Source organism: Macaca mulatta, chromosome 1 (assembly GCF_049350105.2).
Source record: "Macaca mulatta isolate MMU2019108-1 chromosome 1, T2T-MMU8v2.0, whole genome shotgun sequence".
Lineage (NCBI taxonomy): Eukaryota > Metazoa > Chordata > Mammalia > Primates > Cercopithecidae > Macaca > Macaca mulatta.
In genome coordinates this window covers 70,509,817-70,534,578 of record NC_133406.1, presented here as the reverse complement: position 1 = coordinate 70,534,578, position 24,762 = coordinate 70,509,817, and the positions used below count along the sequence as shown (strand labels likewise).

Genomic DNA, 24,762 nt, shown 5'->3' with positions numbered 1-24,762 from the left:
GTTCGAGACCAGCCTGACCAACATGGAGAAACCCTGTCTCTACTAAAAATACAAAATTAGCCAGGAGTGGTGGTGCATGCCTGTAATCCCAGCTACTTGGGAGGCTGAGGGAGGAGACTTGCTAGAACCCAGGAGGTAGAGGTTGAGGTGAGCCAAGATCGTGCCACTGCACTCCAGCCTGGGAAACAAGAGCGAAACTCCATCTAAAAAAAAAAAAAAAACAAAAAACCATACTTTCGCCTACTCCATTCTCATCACAGGAGTGCTTATACTCTTCCTGTGGGAGCCACCCTTCCCATTCCCAGAAGCAATGGTTTCAGTTCAGATGCTGGTTCTATATAAAAGGGCAATGTAAGAAGTAGCAGTATTTTCCCAATATCCTGCTAGAACTCGGCTAATTGAAAAGCAGCACAAGGCTAGAATCAGAACCCAGGGTTTCAGGATCCAAGACCAGTTTTATTTCTAAGAGAAATATTTCTCTACAATTATAATCTTCTATAACCCTATAAAACAGCTTCTAATTAGTTCAGATTCTTCATCAGAACATTTCTATTTTTCAAATGCTGCCCCCTGCAGTTGATTAGATTTTGTAATGGATGGTTTTGAAGCTATTTCTGGAGCAAGTGTCGGAGCTTAGGAAACAGTTTTAATGCATTCTGTGTCGTCACTTCTATCACTTCTTCCACTGAGATCCCTTTCACCTGGGCGATATATTCTGCCGAAATAGAAACGTTCCAGGGCTCATTCCGTACCTGAAACAAGACAGCAGACACACCCTGTCAAACATGACACTGAAGGGAAGCAGATCCTTGGAGACTATAGATAAAACAGAAGAAAATGAGTTGGTAAAAACAACTGATGGGTTCCTTTTTTTTTTTTTCCTTTTTAGATGGGGATGAGGGCTGGGAGGGAGGCATGGCTGCAATGTTGATTGTAAATCTACGCCGCTCCTGAAAAGAACCCTGAGGTATTAACAATTGAAGTCCCTAGCTCCTAGCACATGAAGAAGTCTGCAAACAGTGAACACTTGGTAACCTGCCTGACACATGGATTAACTGTCCTTTGGTTTGTTGCTTACATGAATGCTTGTAAAAGGTCACTGCTCTGCTGCTTGGCCGCCTACCTCACAGGCTACATGACAGTTTGATTCAAGAATTGCCAACATGTATTGGAAAGATGAAATAGATTATGTACTGGTGTTTCACTGATTCTAAGATGCATTTCCTCCCCTATTTTAACATCTCTGAAATTGATATAGTATATTTCATTTAGATTCAGTGGTATTTCATAGTATAACTGGCAGTGTTTTTTCTGTCTTAATGGTCATAAAACAATGGTAAACAATGGTGCCTCTACAATCAGTAGCATTTAGATTTGATGAAATAAATTATTATAGTTACTATCAATAAGCATCTACTCAGGATGATAATGTTCAGAGGAATAACATTACTGTTAAAAATTTAAAAAACCCACTTTGGTAATGTAGCCTAAAAAAAAAATTAAAAATGGGCACAAAGATTTATGTTAATCATGTTGTTTATAATACAATCTAGATGACCAATATCAAGTAAAATATGGTAAACTCACATACTGGAATATTATGCAGTTATTAAACATGATGAAGCAAAGTATGTTTATTAATATACACAGATGGCTTATACCTGTAATCTTAGCACTTAGAAAGGTTGAGGTGGGAGGATCACTTGAGCTCAGGAGTATGAGACCAGCCTGGGCAACATAGTGAGACCTTGTCTCTATTAAAAAAAATTAACAAAAAAAAATATATACAGAGGTTTACCACATAAAGATCAGTTATAAAATAATATGTCCAAATTAATCCTGTTTTTATGAAATATATGTGCATACATAAATGAACATAAAAAAGTCTGAAAGAAGGCTGGGCGTGGTGGCTCACGCCTGTAATCCTAGCACTTTGGGAGGCCGAGGCGGGCAAATCATGAGGTCAGGAGTTAGAGACCAACCTGGCCAACGTGGTGAAACCCTGTCTCTACTAAAAATACAAAAAATTAGCTGGGCATAGTGGCAGGCACCTGTAATCTCAGCTACTTGGGAGACTGAGGCAGGCGAATCGCTTGAACCCGGGAGGCGGAGGTTGCAGTGAGACGAGATAGTGCCACTGCATTCCAGCCCAGGTGACAGAGTGAGACTATGTCAAAAAAAAAAAAAAGTCTGAAAGAACACACAAACTTTAGTGTTTTCTGTAGATGAGGCATTGTTCTAAGCTTTTCACGGAATTTCCCATTTAATCCTCAAAATAACTCTGTGGTACTATTATTAATAGTATCCCTATTTTCATAGATAAGAAGGAATCCCAAACAGCTAGTAAGTAGCCTGGCTGGGGTTTAAACCCAGGCAATCTGACTTCAGAGTTTATGGACTTAGCTACTATATTATAGTGGTAACCTTTGGGTGGTAGATGATTTATTTTCTTGTTTATGATTTTCTGTGTTTTCTAACTTTCTATAACAGACACATTTTACTTAACAAAAATAATATGCGGTTAAGAAATTCATTTATCAAAAAATATTTATTGAGTACAGGTTGAGTATCCCTTACCCAAAATGCTTGGAACCAGAAGGGTTTCAAATTTAGAATTTTAAAAATATTTGCATATGCATCTCAAGATATCTTGGTGATGTGGACCAATTCTGAACACAAATTCATTTCTCTCTCTCTCTCTCTTTTTTTTTTCTCTGTTGCCCAGACTGGAGGGCTGTGGTGCAATCTCAGTTCACTGCAACCTACGCCTCCTGGATTCAAGTAATTCTCCTGCCTCAGCCTTCCGAGTAGCTGGGATTACAGGCATGCACCACCACGCCCGGCTCATTTTGTATTTTTAGTGGAGACAGGGTTTCTCCATGTTGGTTAAGCTGGTCTCAAACTCGTGACCTCAGGTGATCTGCCCGCTTTGGCCTCCCAAAGTGCTGGGATTACAGGCATGAGTCACTGTGCCTGGGCTCATTTATGTTTCATATACACCTTACACACATCGCTTGAGAGTAACTTTATACAGTATTTTAAATTATTTTGTGCATGAAATAAAGTTTTGTTAAGTGCTCATTTGTGGAATTTTCCACTTGTAGTGCAACACTGATGATGAAAAAGTTTTAGATTTTGGAGCATTTTGGATTTAGGATGTTCAGATTAGGGATGCTCTCAACTGGTACCTACTTTGCACAAGGCACTATGCCAAAAACTCACATTTTTTTGTCAAATCAACTAAATATAAATATAAAACTGACTTACAACGGCCATCAAAATTTATTCCTGTTTAGGAAGAATAATGCTAGGTCCTTTCCTTCCATTTTATACTAATCAAAGTGGCAATTTTGTACCATTCTGTCCTACACCAAAACAGGAAAAACTAGTGTGATCCTCTACTTTCCCATTCCTCTATATTTTACATTCTTTTTTTCTTTCTTTCTTTTTTTTGAGATGGAGTTTCACTCTTGTTGCCCAGGCTGGAGTGCAATGGCGTGATCTCGGCTCACGGCAACCTCTGCCTCCCTGATTCAAGCAATTCTCCTGCCTCAGACTCCTGAGTAGCTAGGATTATTGGTGTGCACCATGACGCCTGGCTCATTTTGTATTTTTATTGGAGACGGGGTTTCTCCATGTTGGTCAGGCTTGTCTCGAACTCCCAACCTCAGGTGATCCACCCGCCTCAGTCTCCCAAAGTGCTGGAATTACAGGTGTGAGCCACCACACCCAGCTTTACATTCTTATAATAGCTGATTTATAAAAATATGTAATTGACCAGCCTGGGTGGCTACTGGAGGTGGGAGCTGAGGTGGGAGGATCACTTGAGCCTAGAAGGTGGAGGCTGCAGTAAGCTATGATTGTGCCACTGTACTCCAGCCTATGCCACAGAGTGAGATCCTGTCTCAAAGAAAATAAAAATAAAGGTCAGGCACAGTGGCTCACGCCTATAATCCTAGCACTTTGGGAGGCCAGGATTCCTTGAGGCCAGGAGTCCAAGACCAGCCTGGGCAACATGGTAAAACCTCGTATCTACAAAAAATATAAAAATGGCCATGTGCAGTGGCTCATGCCTATAATCCCAGCACTTTGGGAGGCCAAGGCAGGCGGATCACTTGAGGTCAGGAATTCAAGAACAGCGTGACCAATGCAGTGAAACCCCATCTGCACTAAAAATACAAAAATCAGCCAGGTGTGGTGGCACAAGCCTGTAATCCCAGCTACTAGGGAGGCTGAGGCAAGAGAATTGCTTGAACCCGGAAGGCAGAGATTGCAGTGAGCTGAGATCGCGCCACTGCACACCAGCCTAGGCGACAGAGCAAGACTCTGTCTCAAAAACAAAAACAAAAAAACCCAAAAAACCCAAAAACAACTAGCCAGGCATTGTAGCACATGCCTGATGGAGAATCATCTGAACCCAGAGAGTCAAGGTTGCTGTGATCACACCACTGCACTATAGCTTGAGTGACAGAGTGAGACCCTGTCTCAAAAAACAAAACAAAAAAAATTATTGAACATCAATTAGTAAAACTCACACTGCAATCACATATAATCATAGTTTCTGAATAAACTGATAATAATTGCTACTGGTCCCAAACCTCTAAATTTTGAGTGCTAATTCTCTGAATTTGGCAGGCATAGAGACACAGATCTGATGGGTAGTCAGAGGCACTTATTAAACTGCACATTGGGAGGTCATTGTAATAGGTACTGCCTAAAGCAAATAAAGCATATACTGTGGCTTACTTTCAGAAAATTATAATTTAAAATAGTAGTAATATTAAAGAGAGTGAAATTTAAACTACGATTCTTTGTGGCTTACAATAACAAAAAGAGATACTAACAGCAAAGATCATAAATAAACCCATGACTGTATCAATACTTGTATTGAAAGAAATAGAACTTCATTATAACATGCTAACTAAAAGAGGAAAAATGAACATTCATTGAGTACCTACTGTATACCAGATACTGCTAGGCACTTTCACATACATTACGTCATATAGTACTTACCATAATTTTTTTTTTTTGAGACGGAGTTTTGCTCTTGTTACCCAGGCTGGAGTGCAATGGCGCGATCTCGGCTCACTGCAACCTCCGCCTCCCGGGTTCAAGCAATTCTCCTGCCTCACCGTCCTGAGTAGGTGTGATTTCAGAGGCATGTGCCACCACACCCAGCTAATTTTTTTGTAGTTTTAGTAGAGACAGGGTTTCTCCATGTTGGTCAAGCTGGTCTCGAACTCCTGACCTCAGGTGATCCGCCTGCCTTGGCCTCTCAGGGTGCTGGGATTACAAGTATGAGCCACCGTGCCCAGCCCACCATAATATTTTAATGTATTTATTATTTTACCTACATTTTATAAATGAAAAAGCAGTTTCAGAGAGATTAAGTAGCTTGCCCAAAGTCAGCTAGTAGGTAGACAAGAGGATTTGAATTTGTCTTTCTGACTGCATACACTGTACTTTTTACTATACTGGTTTGACTCTTATTATTACATACATTAGGACATGCTCCATTATCAAATAATATTCTCTGGAACACAACAGCTATATTTAGAAAGACCTGAAATAAACTTAATATAAGCCCTTAATCTAGCACTATATGAGGATTCCACTGTATTTACACTATAATGAGAAACACAGCTAAATTGAAAAGAGCTCAAATGAAAGATACAATCTAAATAATATAGAAATTAGAAAACTATTTACCTGTTTTTCTGGTCCTAGTGCAGGTGAATCTGTTTCTAAGCATATAGAGGTTAAAGGCAACTGTTTCACAAGTTTCTGCTTCTTAAAGAAAAAGCAGGTAAGTTTAAAACATGAGAAATAAAGAAAAAGAGCATTAAATTGACATGCTAACAATGCATTTTATTCTGCAAGAACTTAAAATTTATGCTTTAGGCTAGGCGCGGTGGCTCACGCCTGTAATCCCAGCACTTTGGGAGGCTGAGGCGGGTGGATCATGGGGTCAGGAGTTCAAGACCAGCCTGACCAACACGGTGAAACCCCATCTCTACTAAAAATACAAAAATTGCCAGGTGTGGTGGCTCACGCCTGTAATCCCAGAACTTTGGGAGGCCAAGGCAGGCAGAACACAATGTCAGGAGTTCGAGACTAGCCTGGCCAACATAGTGAAACCCCATCTCTAATAAAAATACAAAAATTAGCCAGGCATGGTGGTGGGCGCCTATTAGTAATCCCAGCTACTCAGGAGGCTGAGGCAGAAGAATCACTTGAACCCAGGAGCAGAGGTTACAATGAGCCGAGATCATGCCACTGAACTCCAGACTGGGCAACAGAGCAAGACTCTGTCTCAAAAAAATAAACAAATAATAAAATATAAATACAAATACAAAAATTAGCCAGGCAAGGTTGCAGTGAGCCGAGATTGCACCACTGTACTCCAGACTGGGCAACAGAGTGAGACTCTGCCTCAAAAAAAAAATTATTTTTTACTATTCAATTGATAGGCCGGTTGTGGTAGCTCACATCTGTAATCCCAGTACTTTGGGAGGCTGAGCTGGGTGGATCACTGGAGACCAGGAGTTTAAGACCAGCCTGGGCAACATGATAAAACCCCATCTCTACTGAGAATACAAAAATTAAGCCAGGTGTGGTGGCTCATACCTATAATCCCATACTTTGGGATTTTAAAAAAAAAAATTATTTTTTACTATTCAATTGATAGGCCGGTTGTGGTAGCTCACACCTGTAATCCCATACTTTGGGAGGCCAAGGCAGGCTGATCACTTGAGGTTGGGAGTTTGAGACCAGCCTGGCCAACATGGTGAAACACCATCTCTACTAAAAATACAAAAATTAGCTGGGCGTGGTGGCGGGTGCCTGTAATCCTAGCTACTTGGGAGGCTGAGGCAGAATCACTTGAACCCAGGAGGCAGAGGTTGCAGTGAGCTGAGATCACGCCACTGCACTGCAGCCTAACAAGAGTGGGAAAAAAAATTTAAAAATTAGCCAGGCATTGTGGTACATGCCTGTAATCCCAGTTACTCGGAAGGCTGAGGCAGGAGAATCGCTTGGACCTGGGAGGCGGAGATTGCAGTTAGCCAAGATCACATCACTGCACCCTAGCTTGGGCGACAGAGTGAGACTCTGCTTCAAAAAAACAATTCAATTGATAAATGCTAACTGGATGTTCTCATAATTCCACTACTAAAAGTTATGTTAAAATATAAACACTAATTCCTAGAAGTTATCCAAAGCTTCTAGGGAAACCAAAAAATAGTAACCACAGCAAAAATGAGGTATACCCAGCAAGCAGAAATCCAAACATCTGTTATCACATGCCAACATTGACAAGGAAGTGATTTCTGTTGTTTCTCCACCCTCATCACATTCAGTGTTTCTTTCTAACATCCACTTTAAGGCACTCAAAGCTTTATGTTTATAAATCTAAGGGTTTTGTTTGTTTTTGAGACAGAGTCTGGCTCTGTCACTCATGTTGGAGTGGAGTGGCACATTCTCAGCTCACTGGACCCTCCATCTCCTGGGCTGAAGCCATCCTCCCACCTCAGCCTCCTAAGTAGTTGGGACTACAGGCACACACCACCACACTTGGCTAATTTTTTTTTTTTTTTTTGAGACAGAGTCTCACTTTTCGCCCAGGCTGGAGTGCAGTGGGGTGATCTCAGCTCACTGCAAGCTCCGCCTCCCAGGTTCACGCCATTCTCCTGCCTCAGCGTCCCAAGTAGCTGGGACTACAGGTGCCTGCCACCATGTCCGGCTAATTTTTTGTATGGATGGTCTCAATCTCCTGACCTTGTGATCTGCCCGCCTCCCACAGTGCTGGAATTACAGGTGTGAGCCACTGCGCCCAGCCTAGTTTTTTAAGTTTTAAAGCTGTAATTCACATACCATAATATTCACTCTTTAAAAGTATACAATTCAGTGTTTTTTGCTATATTCACAAAATTGTACAATCATCACCATTATCTAGTTCTGGAATATTTTCATCACCCCAAAAAGAAACCCCATACCCATTAGCTGTCACTCCCTATTATCCTTCTCCTCAAAATCCTGGAAACCACTAATCTATTTTGTGTCTACAGATCTGCCTCACCTGGACATTTCACTGAATGGAATAATACAAGATGTGGTTTTTTATCTGGTCACTTTCTCTTAGTATAGTGTTTTCAAGGTTCATCCATGCTGTAGCATGATTCAGTACTTCATTTCTTTTCATGACTTTATTCCTCTTCATTCCTTTTTATGACTTGATATTCCACTGTGTGGATATAGCACATTTTATTCATCCATTCATCAGCTGACAGACATCTAGGTTGTTTCTACTTGTTGGCTACTATGAATAATGCTGCTATAAACATTTATATACAAGTTTCTGTGTGGACATATGTTTTAATCTCTTTTGGGTATCTACCTAGGGGTGGAATTGCTGGGTCACATGGTAATTTTATTACATTTCTAAGGAACTGCCAAACTTAGTGGCATAAAGTGGTATCTCTCACTGTACCTTTGATTTCTATTTCCATAATGGCTAATGAGGTTGAGCATCTTTTTATGAGCTTATTGGCCACTTGCATGTTTTCTTTAGAGACATATCTAATTTAAATAATTTGCACATATTTTAATCAGGTTATGTCTTTTTATTGAGTTGTAATGGTGCTTTATATATTCCAGATACTAGACCCTTATCAGATACATGGTTTGAAAAGATTTTTTATCTTTCTAAGGGTTGTATTTTCACTTTTGTGATAATGTACTTTGAATTATAAAAGTCTTAAATTTTTTATTGTGAAAATTTTAAATTTTGATTATGTCCAATAAATTTTTTTCTTTGGTTACAATTTTAATGACCTATCTAAGACGCCACAGCCTAATCAAGGAGTCACACAAATTAAGGCCTGTTTTCCTCTAGGAATTTTTACTTTTTTTTGGGGGGGGGATGGAGTTTTGCTCTTGTTGACTAGGCTGGAGTGCAATGGCTTAATCTCGGCTCACTGCAACCTCCATCTCCTGGTTCAAGTGATTCTCCTGCCTCACCCTCCCGAGTAGCTGGGATTACAACCACATGCCAGCACGCCCAGCTAATTTTTGTATTTTTAGCAGAGACAGGGTTTCACCATGTTGGTCAGGCTGGTCTCAAACTCCTGGCCTCAGGTGATCCACCCGCTTCGGCCTTCCAAAGTGCTGGGATTACAAGCGTGAGCCCCTGTGCCTGGCCTTATTTTGGTTTTATATTTAAGTCTTTGATTAATTTCTGAGTTCATTTTTATATATATGTAAGGTAGAGACCTAAGATTAATTTTTGTAAAGTAACTAGTATAGTATCATAAGTATGTAATAAAAGTTCATGTTTTAAATTTTATTTCATAAAGTGTTAGATGAGTTTCAATGACAAAATTTACCTGTCCACTTCTTATGATAGAAGGGGGAATTGAGAAGAAGTACCCAGCTCTTACTCCTTCCATGGCTACAGATGGCCGACCATCAAATGCATGCAGTAGTACCTTGTCAGCACCTTTCAAAAATGAAAGATAAGGCAGAATTCCATTTTATTTCCCATTAATCCAATTAAATAACAGAAGTCTGAAATTTTAGGTAAATGTTGGTCACTAGGATATAAACAAGAGGTTTTATAACTTCTAAAGGGTGGATAAATGTACAGTGTTCAAAGAGTAGAATAAAAATACAGTAAATTTTAAGCCAGGCACAGTGGCTCACACTTGTAATCTCAGAACTTTGGGAGGCCAAGGCAGGCAGATCACTTGAGCCCAGGAGTTCGAAACCAGCCTGGCCAACATAGTGAAACCCTGTCTCTACAAAAATACAAAATTTACCTGGGCATGGTAGTGCAGGCCTATAGTCCCAGCTGCTCAGGAAGCTAAGGTGGGAGGATCACCTGAGCCTGAGATGTTGAGGCTGCAGTGAACTGCGATCGCACCATTGCACTCTAAGCTAGGCATTGGAGTGAGACTCTGTTTCAAAAAATAAACTAATACAAATATATATAGGCCGGGCGTGGTGGCTCACATCTGTAATCCCAGCACTTTGGGAGGCCGAGGTGGGCGGATCACCTGAGGTCAGGAGTTCAAGATAAGCCTGACTAGCATGGTGAAACCCCATCTCTACTAAAAATACAAAAAAATTAACTGGGAGTAGTGGTGGGAACCTGTAATCCCAGCTACTTGGGAGGCTGAGGCAGGAGAATCACTTGAACCCGGGAGGCAGAGGTTGCAGTGAGCCGAGACTGCACCACTGCACTCTCGCCTGGGCAATTCAGCGAGACTCCATCTCAAAAAAATATATATAGAGAGAGAGAGAGAGAGAGATAGATAGATAGATAGATAGATAGATAGATAGATAGACAGACAGAGAGAGAGAAAATTCTTAATCTTCAGAATAAAATTGAAATATTCAATAATGTTGGCCAGGCACAGTGGCTCATGTCTGTAATCCCAGCACTTTGGGAGGCTGAGGTAGGAGGATCTCTTGAGCTCAGGAGTTTGAGACCAGCCTGGGCAACATGGTGAAACCCAGTTTCTACTAAAAATATACACACAAAAAATTAGCAGGGTGTGGTGGTGTGTGCCCATAGTCCCAACTAGTTGTGGGGCTGAAGTGGGAAGATCTCTTGAGCCCGGGAGGCAGAGGTTGCAGTGAGCAGAGATTGCCCCACTGCAATTCAGCTTGGGCAACAGAGTGAGACCCAGTCTCAAAAAAAAAAAAAAAAAAAAAAAGGAGAAATATTCAATTTTAAAGACAAATATAAATTTCCTGCACCATCAGATCTTTTCTAGAAGTCTGTGAGCTGTCTAATTGTTTCTCACAGGAGGTTTTTAGGCAGTCAAATGGATTATCTTAACAAAAATGCTAGTGAAAGAAGAAATGGGGAACTAAGTGACACAAATTCCATAGAGTGGGCTTCATAAAACTATCCCCAGTTCTTAAAGGGTAGCTGCTCAGCCTGCATAAAAATCATGCTTTCAGTGACTTCAGAACTATTCATCACTGATTCCTAGTTGCAGGCAATTACATTTACTTTATTATTTGACAGAGTTTTTTCAAATGGTATGAATGACCATTAGAGAGTTATGACCATAAGTAAGTTATGAAACCAACTTAGTAGGTCACAACCAATAATGAGTGCTTAGATGTATATATGTGTGTGTATGTAGCACACACACATACCTATACATACACATATATGGATTGCTTGTTAAACTTTTGTTAGCTTTCTTTATGTAAATATGAGTCTCAAAATAAACTATATTTCTTACTGTAGATGGCACCTTTAAAATATTGAAAAATAATGCTATAAGATGTAAATTTACTTTAGGAACAAACCAAAAAGACTGTGTTTATATATGATGGCCAAAATCTGTATTTCTGCATTTCTGTAAATTCTGCATTTCTGAAGCAGCAGCTGGAAAACATACAAAACAGTGACCCAATGTGATTGCTGTGTGATAGCCCTTCTTTTTTTAACCTTTTCCTCATTAATCAGCTGACTGAGCTGATTAAGAAACTGGAGCTGCTGGCCGGGCATAGTGGCTCATGCCTGTAATCCCAGCACTTTGGGAGGCCGAGGTGGGTAGATCACCTGAGGTCAGGAGTTCAAGACCAGCCTGGCCAACATCATGAAACCCTATCTCTACTAAAAATACAAAAATTAGCTGGGTGTGGTGGCGCACACCTGTACTGCTAGCTACTTGGGAGGCTGAAGCAGAATAGCTCGAACATAGGAGGTGGAGGTTTCAGTGAGTCAAGATTGTGCCATTGCTTTCCAGCCTGGGGAACAGAGCAAGACTGTGTCTCAAAAAATAAAATAGGCTGGGTACGGTGGCTCACTCTTGTAATCCCAGCACTTTGGCAGGCTGAGGCAGGTGGATCACTTGAGGTCAGGAGTTCAAGATCAGCCTGGCCAACATGGCGAAACCCTAGATCTACTAAACATACAAAAATTAGCTGGGCGTGATAGTGGGTGCCTATAATCTCAGCTACATGGGAGGTTGAGGCAGGAGAATTGCTTGAACCCAGGAGGCAGAGGTTGCAGTGAGCCGAGATTGCACCACTGCATTGCAGCCTGGGTGACAGAGTGAGACTCTGTCTCAAAAAATAAACAAATAAATAAATAAATAAAAGAAACTGGAGCTGCTAATTTTGCTTTGCTTTGTTTTTTATGAAGGTGCTAATTTTTAAATTCAGTGACATAAATTGTTTTATTCAACTTTTCATTTAATCTGTCTGGGCCTGGGAAATATGATAATTACACTGAAAACCGTGTAAACAATAGCCTGACCTGCAACATCATCTTAGATGATTTTTTCACCCCCCTTCTTGCCCCTGCCCTTCAAGAAATCAGATTAAAACATGGCTTGCTTTGTGAGAACATAAACTGGAATTGTCAAACTTGAACATTAGGCCTATTTTTCTCAGGAAATGAAATACCTTGCTCTTGTAAAAGGTTGATGGTAGGTCTTCCAGCAGAGCGTGAGTGCACATTTCTGTTTAACGACAACAACATGTCTTTTAAGTACCACCCTGAAAGTAGTGTTTTTGATCTACTAAAGTAGTTCAGAGAAAGATAAATGTAGAGTTCCATTTCAGGAGAACTCTGATCATTATTTAATTTGCTCTATAGCTATTAACATAAAAAAATAATTAACTTACACAGGCAAATTTAGTCTTTTGGCTAATTGGATCTGTCTGATTAGGACTTGTCTTTGCTCTTCCTTCTGTTCATCAGTGCCAGCAAATCTAGGGGAGAAATCTAGTCCAACCTAGAGCAGAAAAATAAAAGATATTACATATTTAGGTTTAAGGAACCTCAAAAGAGATCTTTGGATTGACGCTATCCAATAGAAATATAATGTGAGGCAGAAAAGCAAGCCACATAAAAATATTAATTCTAGTAGCCACATTAAAAATATTCACAAAACAGGTGAAATTAGTCTTAAGATACTTTAACCCAATATATCCCAAATATTATTATTTTAAACATGTAGCCAATATAAAATATTGAGTTATTTTATATTTCTTTGTTTTGTTTTGTTTTGTTGAGATGGAGTCTGGCTCTGTCACCCAGGCTGGAGTGCAGTGGCGCAATCTTGGCTCACTGCAACCTCTGCCTTCCAGGTTCAAGCGATTCTCTTGCCTCAGCCTCCTGAGTAGCTGGGATTACAGGTGCCCGCCACCACGCCCAGCTAATTTTTGTGTTTTTAGTAGAGACAAGGTTTTACCATGTCGGTCAGGCTGGTCTCAAATTCCTGACCTCAAGTGATCAGTCCGCCTTGGCCTCCCAAAGTGCTGGGATTACAGGCATGCCCAGTCTTTTTTTTTTTCCTTTTTGGTACTAAAACTTTGAAATACACAGTGTATTTTACACTTATAGCACATCTCAATTCAGAGCAGTCACATTTCAAATGCTCAGGAGCTGTTAAGTGGCCACTATATTGGACGGCACAGACTACAGATGACTCCTTCTCCTGGGACTATTTTGGCATGCATTCTATAATCTATATTTTGAATTTAAGTGTTATTCTTATCTTTTGTCTTTAATTAAAAATGGAATTTATTACCAAGTAATAAAAATATTTCACAATTGGCCAGGCATGGTGGCTCATGCCTGTAATCCCAGCACTTTGGCAGGCCAAGGTGGGTGGATTACTTGAGGCCAGGTGTCCAAGACCAGCCTGGCCAACATGGTGAAACCCCATCTCTACTAAAAATACAAACAAATTAGCTGGGTTGGTGATGCATGCCTGTAATCCCAGCTAGTAAGGAGGCTGAGGCAGGAGAACCACTTGAACCTGGGAAGCGGAGGTTGCAGTGAGCCGGGATTGTGCCACTGCACTCAAGCTGGGATTGCACCACTGTACTCCAGGCTAGGTGACAGAGCAAGGTTCTGTCTCAAAAAAAAAAATCACAATTATAAATATTTAAATAAAAAATTCTTTAATTACAAACTCTAGCCCATTTAAAGTGTGTTTCTAAATTACTTATGAAGAATTATAGATACTATATTAACTCACCAGAGCAAGGACCCATATTTAAGCACAAGAAAAGAAAGCAAAGTATTTAGAAATGCTATTATTTTTCTCCAATTAAGGTAGGTCTATGGCAAGGCTTTTGATTGTTTCATCCCCAAGCTTTCTTGCTTATTAAAGAAGTATCAACAAATTATTATTTGGCTAAGTGGGGTGAACACAATTATACAAGTCAGTTATAATCACCAATACTGAACTAAAAATTATTTTCATATATCATATAGAAGTCTGAATTAGAAGTCGTTTGATCAGCTAGTGGGTATTTACCTCTCCAATTGCCAACAACCGATCCTTATAATTCTCGATAATGGGCAAAGCTACATCCAAATCCTGGGAGAAGAAAAGTAAAATTGTTAAAATGGAAGAAGGGAACTGCTATTTCACAAGCTCCTATTATATGCTAGGTGCTACACTATCCTGGTGCTTTACATACATTTAATCCATTTAAGCAGTCAACGAACTAGCAATAGTAATCCTTCTATAATGGTGAGTACCTCTACCTGTAAATTTGAGTAGAAACATATCCCATACCCATTCAGGTTACAAGAATATGACTTTTTATGAAGAGCACCACTTAAACATTGCCTTCTGTTTAGGGGGTATTTCCTGACATTTAGGAGGCATTTGGACATTCTGAAATCACTAAGAAAGAGAGAGGCAAACCACCAGGGAGTCATCTTTGCATGTGAGCTTTGCGACTGCATTGTGTTCTCCCCTTAGAATTCGTCTGGTTGGTGAGTTTATAATAATAATCCCATACTTTCTTTGCACTGTTTCCACCGATTTCATTTGTCTTTAGTCCTGCTTTGACTACTTGTCCTAAATGCCCAGCAATATAAACAATGAGTATCTCATATATGTTTGTTAAATATTGAAGTAGCTGTGCACCATTAGTTTCAATGATATTACCTTTTCCACTGAGGATAATTTGCCCCGTGAGGGTTCCCTTCTTAGGTAGGGAAAACAAATATATGGAAAATTGCTTCTAGATACCTTTTAGACTAGATTGCACATTTTAGTTTCAGGATCTATAGATTGCAAAGTATTTCTCCTGAGGATAATCAGAACAAGACAGAATTAAGAAAAGGAAGGTAAAGCAGATGATAGAGGAACAGGAGTAGATTTTATCACTATGAGAGAGAACAAAGATGAAGGAGGATAAGTTAAGGCCTTGAAATATATTCTAGTAGACTTGAAATACATTCTAGTAGACTTGAAGAAGAATTAACATTGTCATGAAAAATGATGGGTATATGACCCTAGATGTCAGAAAAGCTATTTGACAACAAGCTGAGTAGGTTAAACAGTTCTAGGTAAAGCTTTTTCCATATCACACATCCAAACTACTCTATGTCTCTGAGATCTCAGAGGGACTGGAGAAGTAGGAGAAATCACCCAGGAAATGTCTAACACTTAGAAAGCCTGAGTCACAGAAATTACATGCTTGGAGGAAGATCAGATGAAGAAAAAACCATGCCTCTTGGAATATGTATTATTTATGAAAAAGCAAAACAGATTTATAGTGAGACTATTCAAACTCTTAATAAAATAGATTTGGAAGCTTTCAGCAAGTCAAGAATGATAAATAAAAATTAATAGTAGAATGTAATTCATATTACTTAATATGTACAAATGCATTTGCGTGTGTGGTCTTTGTCATTTCATTTTAGTAGGTGTAAACATATTTATAAGGCTATTTATAGGTCTATTTCTGCCCTCAGTTCTATCCCCACTCCCTTCAGAAGGTCTTAAGTTCCTTAACAGCTAATGGTTCTATTATACTTTTGTGTTTTTGTTTTTTTTTTAAAGATAGGGTCTCAGCTTGTGACTCAGGCTGGAGTGTGCAGTGGTGCGATCATAGCTCACTGCAGCCTTGATCTCCTGGGCTCAAATGATTCTCCTACCTCAGCCTCCTGAGTAGCTGGGACTACAGGCATGTGCCACCATGCCTGGCTAATATTTTAAATTTTTGTGTAGAGATGGGGTCTCGCTATGTTGCCTAGGCTGGTCTCCAACTCCTGGCCTCAAGCAGTCTTCTCACCTCAGCCTCCCAAAGTGTTGGGATTACAGGAGTCAGCCATAGCACCCCACCCTATTACAGTTTTTGTACAAAAAAGATTATATACCCCTATACTTTATGATTGGGCATAATACTACTATATAATTATTCATCATTTACAAATGAGGAAATTCAGACTTGGTGAAGGTAAGTAATGTGCCACAGATCACAGAAGTCCGTAGGCCAGGTCCCTCTGACTTCAAAGCTCATGCATGCTGTTTCCACCATGCTGCTGAAGGAAGAATGGAAGAAGGGACAAAAAAGGGAATGAATGAAAGAAGGAAGGAGGGCAAAAGGGATCAAAGCAAAGAGATTTATTCAGAATGATTTTAAATAATTACAATAGATTTTTTTATTATAGAAAATGTTTACTCTTCAGAACCTTTAGAACAGGGATCAGGTGTTTAACAGAAATTAGTGAAGTGGGACAAGTAGAAACAGTGGCTAACTAGAGAGCGAATACCCTGCATGGAGGGGCAGCAGAATGCCACCAGTGAATTGTGGTTCACCACAGTTCATTGTGGTTCATCCCCAGTGCCTAAACTGTGCCTGGTAATAATATTTATTGCAAGAATTAATTAATTCAGGAATATGTTAAAAGGATTTGTGTGATGCTAGGCAATTCATCTTATAAAACAAGTTAATTTGATGAATACTTACTACATACCTAGCTTTGTACCACATATTTTAGAAGCCTGTAAACGTGCAAAGAGGCATACTTCCTGTTTTAAAGGGGTTTATAATCTAATTAGCAGGAGAAAACTAAACTGCAGTATGGACTACAAGTGCAACTGGAATAAAACAGGGCTAACTCTGCTCATCTCTAGTCTATTCCAGAGGATTATCACAACATTTGATGGGTTCATATCTGCTTTGAAATCAAGAATTACCTATCGGCTGGGCATGGTGGCTCACACCTGTAATCTCAGCCCTTTGGGAAGCCAAGGCAGGTGGATCACTTGAGGCCAGGAGTTCAAGACCAGCCTGGCCAACATGGCAAAACCCCATCTCTACTAAAAATACAAAAAATTAGCCAGGTGTAGTGGTACATGCCTGTAATCCCAGCTACTCAGGAGGCTGAGGCATGAGAATCACTTGAACCAGGGAGGCAAAGGCTGCAGTGAACCGAGATGGCGCCACTGTACTCCAGCCTGGGTGACAGAGCAAGACTTTTTTTTTTTCAGAAAGAAAAAAAAAAAAAAGAAGTACCTATCATACTGTTGGCATATTAATTGCTTTGGTAAGTTAAGCAGTCCAATCAATTCTACATTAACGCCAAATATATGCCAAACCCAGGCATTTCTGTACCTCCAATGCTAGTACTCTGGTCTAATCCACCATCATTTGTAGCCTTCTAACTTTTTCCCCTTTTCCCCTTTTCATTTTTTGCCCTCTTCAAAACTTACTCTTCATACCAAAGCTAAGGGGATCTTTTTTTTTTCTTCACTAAACTCATTTTACTGCCAGGGCCGAGGGGATCTTTTTAAAACATAAATTACATCTTGGTACTTCTCACATTAAACCCTCCACTGCATGTAAACTAAAATCCAACAAGGTCCTGTATGAGATCTCTGCCCATCCCTCTTACCACTGTCACTTCCTCTCTTCCTCTAGCCATATCAGCCCTCTTTCTGTTTCTTGACTACACTGAGCTTATTCCTACCTTAGGACCTTTGTGCTTTGCTGTTTCCTTTGCATATAACACCCTGATCCTCTCTCTGCATGGCCAATTCCTTTGTAACATTCAGGTTGCAGCTCAATTGTCACTACCAGAGTCCTTCCTTGATGACATCATCTAACAACCAGCATCCACAACACCTACTACATAAACTTGTTTTACTGTCTTCAAAGCACTTAGTGCTATCAAAAGTTTTCCTGTTGATGTAATTGTTGACTGTCTGTCTGCACCATCTAGAATCTAGCTTCCATGAGAGGGATCTTACTCATTATTGGGTCTGCAGTGCTGACAGCAGTGCTTGGCATGTAGCAGGTGCTCAGTACACACTGGTTGACTACCTAACTAAATGAATGTCTATTAGTATAAATCCCCACATAAATGAAAGAAGCGCTGCCTTGCTATGATTCCACATTTGTAGAATTATGACTATCTGGCAAGGTAGCTAATTTTATTATATTTAACAATTCAGGATAGCTCCAGGATAAACATTTTTACCTGAAATGAATGAATTTTATTTTGTTTATTTCTATTTTATTTTTTTTGAGAGATGGAGTCTCACCATGTTGCCCAGGCTGGTCTTGAACTCCTGAGCTCAAGTGATCCTCCTACCTCGGTCTCTCAAAGTGTTAGGATTACAGGCATGAGCCATCACGCCCGGTCATGAATTTTATTTTGAAATAAGTAGAGCTACCTAAGGTATCTTAATATAGGAACAGAGATACATTATTATTATTATTATTATTATTTTTTGTTTTTTGAGATAGAGTCTCACTCTGTTGCCCAGGCTAGAGTGCAGTGGAGCAATCTCGGCTTACTACAATCTCCGCCTCCTGGGTTCAAGTGATTCTCCCACCTTAGTCTCCTGAGTAGCTGGGACTACAGGTGCATGCCACCACACCTGGCTAATTTTTTGTATTTTTAGTAGAGACAAGGTGTCACCATGTTAGCCAGGATGGTCTCAATCTCCTGACCTCGTGATCCACCCACCTCAGCCTCCCAAAGTGCTGGGATTACAGGCATGAGCCACTGCATCCGGCCTACATGATTATTTTTTAAATGGCACTATATCTCAATTTATTCATAGGTAACAAAAAGTCATTACTTCTTTGAAATGGTGCTATCAAGCCCATTATGCAATAAAGCACTCATGAAACTGTGGATCTTCCTGATGCTGAGTCAGGAGACAAGTGTGAAATATAAGACATACCGACTATTGTGAGTCAGTGAGACCGTGCGGGTAGGATGTTTTTAGAGCGGGTACAAAATCAGTGCAATTTAATAGCTGGAGAGCAATCCTGTAACAATGGTTCTATGTTCAAAGATAATATTACTTACTTGAACTCATCTGTTCCCTAATAGTATATAGCACCTCTGAATTTGTATCTTTCTTTTTCTAGATATTCTATCACTTTTTTTTGCCAAAGCAACATGACTACAGTACCAAAAAAAGTGAAAAAAGTTACACATATTTCTAACAGATCATCACAATTACTATCATTTCTGTGTTTTCTCTCCAGTCTTTTCCTTATGAATATATGCTTATGTAGATGTCACTCATAGTGAATACGCTATTTGGTATCCTGCTTTTCTCCCTATATTATACAGTAAGCATTTTCCATGTGCTATATACACTTTATAATCCTCATTTTCTATAAATGCATTACATTTAACACTCTACGACTTAACTAATGATTCCTTTATTTCTGAACCTCTAGGCTGTTTCTACTTTTTCTCTATTACGAATAATGTTGCAACAAATATCTTCGTTAAAGAAGGTAGTGCTTCCTTCTTTTGGATTATTTCCTGAGAATATAAATTAGAAAGAGGAGGATTACTGAGTCAAATAATTCTTTTGTTTGTTTGTTTTTAATGGTTCCTGTTTTGTATGACTGTTACCTTTAGTGTGACACTTCTTTGGTCTTCTGGTGAAAGTCCTTGAACTGGATGAACACCCAAGCATGGTAGGACAAACCCATTATGCCTAAAAATGTAGAACCAATTGAGAAAGCAAGAACAGTAGACTAGTATATTACAATGTATTCTAAAGAATAAGTAGAGGCCGGGCATGGTGGCTCATGTCTGTAATTCCAGCACTTTGGGAGGCTGAGCCAGGTGGATCACTTAAGGCCAGGAGTTTGAGACCAGCCTGGCCAACATGGTGAAATCCTGTCTCTACAAAAAATATAAAAATTATCCAGGCCTGGTGGTACATGCCTTAGTCCCAGCTACTTGGGAGGCTGAAGCAGAGAATTGCTTGAAACCAGGTGGCAGAGGTTGCAGTAAGCCGACATTGCGCCACTGCACTCCAGCTTGGGTGACACAGCAAGACTCCATCTCTCAAAAAAAAAAAAAAAAAAAAAAAGAATGAGTAGAAAATAATCTCTTTTCAGGGCTATGCTAAAATGCTTTTTCCTCTTTATTCTCATTAAAAATGGATCTTTGATATTATAAACTGGATGTCATAACTGTGTTCTTATTAGCAACCCTTTAAAATCCTAATTAAAAGTAGCACCTTTCTGAAAGTTGCATAATCTTTTCAAATTCTCCTGAATGTTCAGCAACTGCCACAAGGGCCACAACATTGGCCTGAAAAAAAAAAAAGAATAGAGTTCCAAACAATATACATTTAATATATCAAAATTTAAAGTTTTCTCTGCATTTTAGTTATCCTTGTTCACCCATGCTTCATCAATACAATCAGAAGGGCTATCATTGAGTATTTACTATGTTTCGAGCCCTATGTTCAGTCAATATAAATATTGCCTCATTTAATTTACAGAAACCTGTAAAGTAGGCTGTAGTCTACTGTATAGATCAGGAGACAGAGTTCTGGATGTCAAATAACTTGCTCAGGGTCATCAGGTCTATATATGTCCAAAGCCCACATTCCTAATTAAGTGCCACAGTGAAAGTTACCTGTATGTAAAAATGCACTACAACCATTTCTGGCTGTATTATTTTCTGAGATGGTCACAGAATGCTAGTTACAGTGAATTTCATAAACACTTCCAAAAAAAAATACTTTTTCTAAGCAAATCAAAACATTTCAGAAAACTTTCATAATATAACCCAGATCTCCAGAATCATGTGAATTTAAAAACTGAAAGATGGACCAATTTGTTCCATAGCGCTGTTGAGCATGGTAGCTATAGGAACATGTTTTGAATTCAGACTAACTCGTCTCCATCACTTCACTAGCATATGTCTTTGGACCAGTTACTAATCCCTAGACCTTAGATTCCTCATCTATAAAAATGGGGAATGGTTGGCTACAAATTAGTAATTTCCTCAGAAGGTTGCTGTGAAACATTGAATGAGGTAAAGTCGAGAAAGGCCTTAGTTCTGTGTCTGGCATGTAGCAAACACTTAATAAATGCTACTTAGGCTGGGAGCAGTGCCGCATGCCTATAATTCTAGCATTTTGGGAGCCCAAGGTGGGTAGATTGCTTGAGCTCAGGAGTTTGACACCAGCCTGGGCAACATAGTTAGACCTTGTCTCTATTTTAATTATAAATAATAAACACTGGCTGGTTGCAGTGGGTCACGCCTGTAATCCCAGCACTTTGGGAGGTCGAGGTGGGCAGATCACCTGAGGTCAGGAGTTCGAGATCAGCCTGACCAACATGGTGAAACCCTGTCTCTACTAAAATACAAAAATTAGCTGAGTGCAGTGACACGTGCCTGTAGTCCCAGCTACTCAGGAGGCTGAGGCAGGAGAATCACTTGAACCTGGGAGGTGGAGGTTGCAGTGAGCTGAGATTGCGCCACTGCACTCCAGCCTGGGCGACAGAGCGAGACTCCATCTCAATAAATAAATAAATAAATAAATAAAAATAAAAAATGCTACTTACTATAAACTACTGAAACAACATCAAGGTAGTATATCTAAATTTCAAGCTGTTTTTGCTTGAAATGATAGTTAAAATGAAAAACCAAAAGAGCAATTACAAATATTGACTTACCTTCTTGGCTTTCTCCAACACATCATCCAAATCCTAAAACAAGCATAAGAAATCACCATTATTTTAGATACTAAGCAACTAATCTTGGACTGTATATGTCAATGCAGTTGTGGCATCACAAAGAATGACAATGATAGCAACGAATGGAGTAGTGGAAAGCAAAGAGCCTACACTGACCCACCTCCTGTTTACTCCTACTCTCAGTAAAGTCTGGCTTCTGTTCCCACCACTAAAACAGAAGCCTCTATTGTCAAATATACAGGGTATTTATCTGTCCTCATCTTACTCTACTCCTCAGTAGCATTTAGAATCTCTCATTTGCTTACTCCTTCCTTCTTGAAATGGTTTCCACTCTTTGCTTCTGCAATACCACTCTCTCATTGGTGGCTACTTTTCAGTCTCCTTGACTGGCTCCCCTTCCTCTTTCTGGATTCTAGAACCTCTGCTCCTCTTTCTGCACGTGACTTGAGTGATCTCACTTCCTCTCATGGTTTTAATATCATCATTATGCTGAGTTCCCAGTTTGTTTGTTTTTTTTTTTTTCTTCCGAGATGAAGTTTCATCTTGTCTCCCAACTGCAGTGCAATGGTGCGATCTCGGCTCATTGCAACCTCTGCCACCCAGGTTCAAGTGATTCTCCTGCTTCAGCCTCCAGAGTAGCTGGGATTACAAGCGACCGCCACCACACCCAGCTAATTTTTGTATTTTTAGTAGAGATGGTGTATCACCATGTTGGCCAAGCTGGTCTTGAACTCATGACCTCAGGTGATCCACCACCTTGGCCACCCAAAGTGCTGGGGCTACAGGTGTGAGCCACCACACCCAGCCTGAGTCCCTAGTTTTTATCTTTAGCTTATAATTCTCTCCTGAACCTATGACTCACATTAAAAAATTATGACATCTCCATTTGCATGGGATTAGGTTTCCCAATATGCCCCAAACATAAATCTTCATTTTCTCTTCACAAACCTATTCCTTCTGCTGACCTCCCCACCTCCACTTCAGACCTTGGTCTTCCCTTTTCTCAGTAAACCAGCACCACCATCTTCCCTATAGCACAAGCTAATAATCTGAGTCATCCTTGATTCCTCCCTTTCCCTTGCTATCCACATTCAATTCTTCAGTACTTATTGTGGATTCTCTCTCTAAAATGTATCTTGAATCCATGTATTTATCTCAAACTCACCTGCTACCATCATAGTACCAACAGCCAACATCTCTTGCCTATATACTGCAAAAGCCTCCTAACTAGTCTTATAGCTTCCACTCTTCTCCATCCATTTGCCATACAGCAGCAAAATGGTGTTAAAATTGATAGCATCATGCTTATCCATTTTTGTGTAATCTCAGGACTTTGGGAGGTCAAGGAGGGTTGATCACTTGAGGCCAGGAGTTCAAGACCAGCCTGGACAACATGACGAAACCCTGTCTCTATTAAAAATACAAAAAATACAAATTAGCCAGGCGTGGTGGCACACACCCATGATCCCAGCTACTTGGGAGGCTGAGACAGGAGAATTGCTTGAGCCCAGGAGGCAGAGATTGCAACGACCTGAGATCGTGCTATTGCACTTCAGCCTGGGGGACACAGACAGACTCAATCTAAAAAATAAAAATAAATAAAAAATTTAAAAAGCCCTTTAATGAATCCACATTGTGCTTCAAATGCAATCCAAATTCCTTACTGACCCACCTCATCTATCCCCTGCAAACCTCCCCAGTTTTGTTTCATGCCTTTCTCTTTCTAGCTCATCAAGCTCCACTCAGCTTTTTGGCAACTGAAATGTGCCAAATTCTAGCTTGTCTGGGGGCCTGCAACCTGTTTCCCTAACTAGCATACACTCAGCCCCTTGCTTGGGTGGCTCCTTGTCTTCTCAGCCTTAAGTGTCAGCTCCTGGGAGGATTTCCCCCTGAAATAAAACCCCCCTTACTCCTCTATTGTTAGTCTCTAGTTTCCCATGTAATGGGTAAAACAGTTTGTAACTGATTTTATGTGTGTATTATTATTTTAATTGAGGCAGGCTCTCACCACATTGCCTAGGCTGGTCTCAAACTCCCGGGCTCAAGCGATCCACCCGCTTCGGCCTCTCATAGTGCTAGGATTACAAGTGAGAGCAACCACACCCGGCCATGTATTTTTTTTCTTTGCCTCTCTCCTCCATTTGTGAAATTTTTCCCCCTTCCCCTTCCCCTTCCCCCTTCCCCCTTTTTCTTTCTTTCTTTTGAGACAGGGTCTCATTGTTACCCAGGCTGGAGTGCAGAGGCGTGATCTCAGCTCACTGCAACCTCCACCTCCTGGGCTCAAGCGATTTTCCCACCTCAGCCTCCCGAGTAGCTGGGACCACAGGCAAGCGCCACCATCCCCAGCTAATTTCTGTTTTTTTTTTTTTGTTTTTTTTTTTCCTGTAGAGACTGAGGTGTCAACATGTTGCCCAGGCTGGTCACGATCTCCTAGACTCAGGAGATGCGCCGCGCCCCGCTTGGCCTCCCAAAGTGTTGGGATTACAGGCGTGAGCCCGCGCCCGACCTGTCCCGGATTTGAACGCGTTTCGAGGACCGCTTCCCACGAAAAGTGGCATCTCAGCCAGGAGGTGACATGCCCGAGAGGAAAAACAGGCCAGCCAAGGGCAGGTGGGAGAACGATTTCAGGAACTCAGAAGAGCAAACAAAAGCCTTGTGGAAATAGCTTACCGCGACTGAATCACAAAAAAAAAAAAAAAAAAAAAAAAAAAATCGGTATGTCTGAGGTTAAATAGGGAATAGGGAAATGAGGGGCAGGTCATATGGCCATAAACAAGGGTCTGGGCGGGGGATATGGGGTTTCATCCCAAGGGAGGAGAGCAAAGATAACACAAGGGGAAAGGACGGGGGCATCCCCGCTCCCTCGGGCCCCGTATCGCCCTCACATACGCGGTCAAAGTCCGGGGCGGAGATGTGGCAGTGACAGTCCACCAACCCTACGCGCGCCGCTCCCATTGCGCCCCCGCGGCCGCGGCCTTAGACGCGCCTGCAGAGCCGGAGCCGGAACGTTTCAGCTGC

General features: G+C 40.5%; 1 protein-coding gene across 7 annotated transcripts; it reads right to left on the bottom strand.

The window, feature by feature from the left end:
• Nucleotides 1-435: 435 nt before the first annotated feature.
• TATDN3 (TatD DNase domain containing 3) lies at nt 436-24,762 on the bottom strand. 7 transcript variants are annotated; one of them, XM_015117166.3, is made up of 10 exons: nt 24,634-24,762; nt 21,724-21,756; nt 20,274-20,347; nt 19,658-19,742; nt 14,292-14,354; nt 12,649-12,758; nt 12,427-12,482; nt 9,384-9,496; nt 5,710-5,790; nt 436-752 (listed from the first exon to the last, which is right to left on the bottom strand). In XM_015117166.3, exons 1-10 carry the CDS (start codon nt 24,697-24,699, stop codon nt 609-611), a joined length of 825 nt encoding a protein of 274 aa, XP_014972652.2. In that variant the 5' UTR covers nt 24,700-24,762; the 3' UTR covers nt 436-608. The 7 variants fall into 7 exon arrangements, with proteins under 7 accessions (XP_014972652.2, XP_014972656.2, XP_014972659.2 ...); XM_015117170.3 differs by having other exon boundaries at nt 5,710-5,787; XM_015117173.3 differs by lacking the exon at nt 5,710-5,790.

Coding starts and splice junctions, on each gene's coding strand:
- TATDN3 (XM_015117166.3), bottom strand. CDS start 24,699: ATGGGAGCGGCGCGCGTAGGGTTGGTGGACTGTCACTGCCACATCTCC. Junction 14,355..19,657: donor AAAGAAGTGTCACACTAAAG/GTAACAGTCATA, acceptor TTCTTCTCCCAG/GATTTGGATGTAGCTTTGCC. Junction 12,483..12,648: donor AAAAGACTAAATTTGCCTGT/GTAAGTTAATTA, acceptor GTCGTTAAACAG/AAATGTGCACTCACGCTCTG.